Source organism: Marmota marmota, unplaced genomic scaffold (assembly GCF_001458135.2).
Source record: "Marmota marmota marmota unplaced genomic scaffold, marMar, whole genome shotgun sequence".
Classification (NCBI taxonomy): Eukaryota; Metazoa; Chordata; class Mammalia; order Rodentia; family Sciuridae; genus Marmota; species Marmota marmota.
In genome coordinates this window covers 708,057-714,935 of record NW_026000223.1, presented here as the reverse complement: position 1 = coordinate 714,935, position 6,879 = coordinate 708,057, and the positions used below count along the sequence as shown (strand labels likewise).

Here is a 6,879-nt window from a genome sequence, read left to right as displayed (position 1 = left end):
TGTGTGTGTGTGTTACCAGGGATTGAACCCAGGGCTTTGTGCATGCAAGGCAAGCACTTTACCAGCTAAGCTATATCCCCAGCACCTCTCCCCCATCGTTTTTTTGTTTTGTTTTGTTTTGTTTTGTTTTTTAAACTGGGGTTTAAACCTAGTGGTACTCTACCACTGAACTACATCTTAACCCTTTTTATTTATTATTATGAGACAAGGTCTCACTAAATCACTGTTCTTGAACTTGCAGTCCTTCTGCCTCAATCTCCTGAGTACTGGAATTATAGGCATGTGACACTGTACCCAGTACATGCCTGTTTCTTGCATGGACTGCTTCTGGGGGCCCTGCAAGAGCTAGTTGTGTTTCAGGAATCTGCAGCATTTTCTAAACTCTCTACTCTGCAAGAACTGACTGGATGTGATCCTTGACCAACTCTAGAGCATGTTTCTCTCTTCCAAAATTCCTTAAGAGCAGGAATGATTATCCATCCTGTCTAGTGTGATACCTAACACAGCATAGAACTTCAATAATACATGTCTGGGGATAAAAAGAAGGTGGATAGGAGAAAGGAGAGCAATAGGAAGGAAGAACTGTAGAAAGGAAAAGAGGTCAGAAACAATGGTGGAGATGGAAGAAGAGCTATTTGATAGGTTTGAACCATACCGAGATTTTTCTTTTCATACTCTGGATTGTAGGATAAGAGGGTCATTACCTCTTATAGCCATTTGTTTTTCTTTCTTGTAGTGTTCCTGGAGGTTACTAATACCTCACCTTTAAAGGGGAGATCAATGTTTACAGTACCCAATGCAAACAATATGCAACCAGAAACCAAATAGCTCCTATTTAGACAATTACAGTTTTGTCACAATAATGAGAAATGATGTGTGAGATTAATATCTACAATATAAATAGTAGGTTTGCATAAGTGCCTGTGGTTTCTAATGGTGAACAAAGAGTGTGGGGGAGGTGTGGGATGTGAGGTTTATGAAGTAGGAGGAGAGAATATAGAGGTATTAGATCATAGGAAGAGTGAAAAAGGAATCAAGAAAAGTAGGCTAGCAGGGATACCTCTGGTGTAACCAGACCTGCAGGGACTTTGGTGATGATCTTCCAGGTCCTGGCTATTGTCTCTAGTTGAAAGCAGGCCAGGAGAGCCACGTGTTGGTAAATGGGGGCCACAGTGGTATGGCTCTCCTCTCTGAGCAGGTGTAATCATCTCCTCCTGCTCCTCCTCCTACTCCTCCTCTCCTGCTCTGTGCAGTGTTGAACCATTTGGGTTTTTACTTTTTTCCATCCAGATTGTAAGCCCTGTGAAGTCTGGGACTTACAGTGTAGGTACTTTGCCTGAGGGAGATATTGGAGCAAGTTTTCCTTTGTTCTCCCCTTGAGTGCTTATTACCCATGATGCATTGCAACCTTGGGAGAGGTTGTATGAAGCTTTAGAGGGCACCAGCCCCAAAGGGGATAACCAAAAAAGAGGTCTTATTCTGCAGACTGTAGCATGAAAGTAAACCTGGAGCTGGGTCCAGGATCAGAGCTTCTTCACTATTGGTTTAGACCTTCATTCAAACTTTTAACCAGGACTGAAGATTCTTTTTTAAATCAAAATGTATTCAGGAAGTTTAGTTTGCAGAATTATCCTAGAAGTTAAAGTAGCTTGCTTAAATTGGCCCTTGACCATATTGCAAGAATTGATAGAACTAAGTCATGATCAAGGAGAAACACCCAACACAGAAGAGTAATGGTGCTAAGAATTGTGGCCCTGCTGTTAGTTTTAGACACATAAGAGGCCATCTCTAGAGTGTATACCCACTATAAAAATGAAGTAATCCAGACTTTGGGGATGGAAGCAGAAGATCTCAGAAATGGTCCAAATTAACAAGTGAAGTATAACTCCAACACAGAACATGTGGAATGTAGCCTTTGAATAACCTCTTGAAAAGCCCCCTGTTCCTGTTGATGGGCAGAACCACAGCCTCTGGGACAGAAGTCCCCTGTGTTTCTCCTTTGCTTGCAAAGCAGTAAAACTTCTTTTTCCTTTTTCTTAAAAAAAAAAAGAAAGAAAGAAAGAAAGAAACCATCTCTAGTTTGGAAGGTTTTTGTGTCATTAAAGAAATGTCATAGTATCTGTATAACTTGTCTATAAATCTAAAATTATAAAACATTAACATTCTGCTCTCATTTAAGCCGCAGTGTCATTGTGGGCGCAGGTTATATTGCTGTGGAAATAGCTGGGATCCTCTCAGCCCTGGGCTCTAAGACATCATTAATGATACGGCATGATAAGGTAAATCTTAGCCTTTTCCTTCCCATTCCCTGTATTTTCCTTTTCTTTTTTGGGTGGAGGGAAGGTACCGGGGATTGAACTCAGGGGGGCACTAAATCACTGAGCCATATCCCAGCCCTATTTTGTATTTTATTTAGAGACAGGGTCTCACTGAGTTGCTTAGCCCCTCACCTTTGCTAAGGCTGACTTTGAACTCATAATCCTCCTGTCTCAGCCTCTGAGCCGCTAGGATTCCAGGCATGCGCCACTGTACCAGGCTGGTTATACTTCTTAACTTGAACAAATGGAGGGACCAGAGGTTTGCTTACAATCCTGGGCAGTGCATACTCCTAAAACTTTCTCTTTGGCTTTGAAATATGTCATGTAATTCAACCCCAAGGAGATTTATGTCCTGAAAAGTACTTTTCATAAACATGATTTTGCATGATTGAAATATCCAGTAAATTGGAAGGAAGAGGAAAGGCAGAGTATTTAATAAATAAGTAAATTTTTATAGTCTTATCAGTACATTGGTCCATTTGGAAAGTTGGTAAGCACTGATGACATCTCCAGCCCTTTTTATTTTTTTTCAAACACGGGCTTGCTAAGTTGTAGAGCCTGGCCTAGAACTTATGGTCCTTTGACATCAGCCTCCTTAGTAATTGGGATTATAAGCATATATTATTGTGCCGAGCTGACTATCCATTTTATTTTTACTCTAAAACAGGAATTAAGTCAAATATAATATAGACACTGGTAGGAGAAGAGAGGATTTATTAAAACTTCGCTTCCGTCTCCCAGGATGGCTTGTACCTGTGATCCCAGTGACCTGGGAGTCTGAGACAGGAGGTTTTCAAATTTGAAGCTAGCTAGCACAACTTAGTGTGAGACCCTGTCTCAAAAAATAAAAGGGATTGAGGATGTAGCCTGGTGCTAAAGTGCTCCGTGGTTCGGTCACCAGTACCAAAACAAAAACCAAAAAAACCCTACTCTCAATATGACCATGAATGAAGGAGATAGGGAAAAGGATAATACAGCACTGAAATTTCCCTCCCAAGTTTGTAGCATGTCTTTAATCACGTTTTGTTTTGTTTTTTTTTTCCACAACCCCCATCCCTCTGTTGCCTATATCTGTACACAGGTACTTAGAAATTTTGATTCACTAATCAGTTCCAACTGCACTGAAGAGCTGGAGAACGCTGGCGTGGAGGTCTTGAAGTACTCACAGGTGTGTCCTCAAGGCCCGCTCATAGCCTCTTGTCATCTGTCTCTGGGGAATAACACTTTTTGCTTTTGACCTCACCCATTTAGGTTTCGAATTTTGTTCCTGGTTGTCATGCTTTGTTTGCATCAAACCCAGGGCCTTACACAAGTCAAATACTCCACCACTGAGCTACACCCCAGCCCTCAATTTTATAAACACAAACTCCTCAGTCAAAATTTATTCTATTCCTAGAGTACTGCCAATTATTTCTTTTCTTTCCTTTTTTTAAGAAAGCTACTTTTCACATTAAGGTGTTAACAAAGCCAAATATGTAAAAGATTAGAAACCTGGCAGTTAGAAGCTTTGATGTTTGTGCCCATATACCTTTTTGCATATCCTTACTTTTTATATTTACATTTGTTTTCCAGAAAATAGTATGGGATTTTTTTTTCAGTGCTAGGAGTCAAAACTAGGGCCTTTCACATGCCAGGCAAGTACCACTAAGCCCCATTCCCAGCCCTTGGAATCTTCTTTTTTTTTTTGTCTTCTTCATCCTACAAGTATATTCCCTGTTCAGTTTGGTGCACTACAAAGAGAGAAAGCACCAAAATTGTTTTCTTTTGCATTGTAGTGCAAACTAAAATGGAACATATTTTTAATACAAGTACTTTATGGTTTATTTTGATCAATTTTTATAATTTTTTGATTTTTAATTGCTGCTTGAAGTCTTTTTCTTTCTCTCTTTTTTTTTCTTTTTAAGATATATGTGACAGGATAGTGTGGAACCTATTTTTAAGCCTAACTTTTACAAAAGCCATTACTCCTCAGGGAATTCTTGAATTTCAGCCAATTTTCTTGGAGAATAATCTTGTAAAAATGTTTTTTCCACCCCTACAACTTCATCCTTTTAACATCAACTCTATTAAGTAAAATAATAAATGAGAACATGCTTTGTAAGTATAAATATGCTGAACTAGTAGAAAGGCTTATCATCCAAATCACCTTAGGACCTTCACTAAGCTGCATAGTCAGCCCTCTTTTATCAATGGGTTCTGCATCTGCAGAGTCAACTACTTGTGGATCAAAAATATTTTGGGGAAAACAGTGGCATGTATACTGAACATGTACAAACTTTTTCTCTAAATAATACAATCTAACACCTGTTTACCTTGTGTTTTGAATTTTAAGTAAAACGAAGTTGATTTAAAGTACACAGGAGGAGGTATCTAGGTTATATGCAAATACTATGCCATTTTATATAAAAGACTTGAACATTCACAGGTTTTATGTCTGTTGAGGTTCCTGGAACCAGTTCCCTACAGGAATGGAGGGGTAGCTGTGTATAAACTCAGCTGTCCTGAATAGGTTATTCCTTTCCCCCATTCTGATTCCGAATGTCCAGGAGGAAGCATTGACCATGCTTTAGAAAAGTTTCTTGGTGATGCTGCTACATCCTTTCGTTCAAGCCACTGTGCTTAGATTTATGACTTAAAATATTATCACAGATTTGAAGAAGTGCATTTAATAATTTGTTTTTAAGCCAAAGCATTACAATGATAACATTAGTTGACATTTCCAGTCATTGACTGGGAGCTTTGAGGCAACACAGGAAACAAGCCTGGCTCCAGGGACTTCTGATGCTGATGGCCTGTGGCTGAAAGTAAATTGTCTTTGTCAACTATAGGTTTCAGGTGGGATTTTTTTTAATGTTAAAAATTTTAGGGACTCCCTGGGTTCAATCCTCAGCACCTCATGTAAATAAATAAATAAGATAAAGGTATAATTTTTTTAAGTTTCATCTTCATTTGCTTTCCTTCCAACTTCTCCCCTTGCCTTGCCACTCACATTTAACATTTTATTTGCCAATAGGTCAAGGAAGTTAAAAGGACTTCATCAGGCCTGGAAGTTTCCGTGATTACTGAAGTTCCTGGAAGCAAGCCGACCTTGACCACTATTCCAGATGTTGACTGCCTGCTCTGGGCCATTGGGCGGGACCCAAATTCCAGGGGCTTGAATTTAAACAATCTGGTAAGCTGACTTAGTCTGTCCTGAGCAATCTTGAATCTGTCCCTATCTCACCCATCCAAAACTTGAGTGGGATTCATTGGATTCTTTTTATTTCATATATTCAGTTTGTCATCAAATCCAATCACTTTTCCTTTGAAATATTTTCCCTTTCTAGTGCCTTCACTTTGGATCAGTCCCTAATTATATTATATCTAGATGGTCCAGTGGTTTCCTGCTGGCTTCCTTCTTGCAGACTTCCTTTTTGCTGTGTGAATATTGAAAGTCCTATACTGATCCCAGATTGTCCCCAGCATCTAATTCAGATAGCTGAGTGTATACCTCATCCTGAACATTGTGTTATTCAGCAGAGGAAACAGATGTGAAGCTATCTCTCTCTGGGATCTGCCAGTACTTCACACAGAGAAAATATTCTCTTAAATTTTGAAGTAAAGTCTAACAGTGATTTGGGGTGTAGTTCCCAGAGTTCAAACCAAATTGGAACCTCACTTCTATCATTTACCAGTTCCATGGCCCTGAACAAGCAATTTAAGTTTTCTGTTTCAATTGTTTCACATACAGGATGGAAATAAAAATATTACTTTGTCTCATTGTGTTATAGAGAACAGCAAATGAGAAAGTACCTGCAAAATAATTAGCTTAGCTCCTGACTTATAGTAGCCCCTGACTTATAGTTACCAATGCAGTATATGTTAACCTGTTGTTTCTGATACTTATGATGTTTTTTGTAATGGGCTATCTTATTCAATTGCAATAATAGAATATTTTATGTTGGAGGTTTATAGTGTTGATGGAGCCTCTGGAGCAGTATGTAACATTTTCATTTATGTGCTAATATTAAATTCTTTTATAATATGGATTTCTTTTTCATCTCTATAAAAGGTTATTTCTTCATCATCATCATCATCATCATCTTCATTTTTTTGATGCTAGGGATTGAACCCAGGGGTTTGTCTATGCTCAGCACATACCTTACCACAGAACTACACACCCAATCTTATTTTTCAGGTTTTTTTTTAAACTTTATTTAGAGCCAGGGTCTCATTGAGTTGCTTAGCACCTCACTTTTGCTGAGGCTGGCTTTGAACTTGCAATCCTCTGTCTCAGTCTCCCGAGCCGCTGGGATTACCAGCCCCAGCCCTTTTTAAATATTGTATTTAGAGATAGAGTCTTGCTGAGTTTCTTAGGGCCTCGATAAATCACTGAGGCTGGATTTGAACTTCTGACCCTCCTGCCTCAGCCTTCTGAGCTGCTGGGATTATAGGCATGCACTACCAAGCCAGGTTTATTTTCTTTTTCTTTTTTTTTTTTTTTTTTGTACCAGGGATTGAACACAGGGGTCCTTAACCACTGAGCCACATCCCCAGTCTTTTATTTATATATATATATATA

At 39.0% G+C, this 6,879-nt stretch overlaps 1 protein-coding gene across 1 annotated transcript in view; it reads left to right on the top strand.

The window, feature by feature from the left end:
• The window catches only part of Gsr (glutathione-disulfide reductase), a 58,352-nt gene that overhangs the window by 38,519 nt on the left and 12,954 nt on the right, over positions 1–6,879 (top strand). Inside the window, exons 7-9 of the mRNA XM_015501237.2 lie at positions 2,180–2,279; positions 3,400–3,486; positions 5,332–5,490. Of these exons, the coding sequence (XP_015356723.1) occupies positions 2,180–2,279; positions 3,400–3,486; positions 5,332–5,490 (346 nt within the window). The remainder of the gene's footprint in view (positions 1–2,179; positions 2,280–3,399; positions 3,487–5,331; positions 5,491–6,879) is intronic.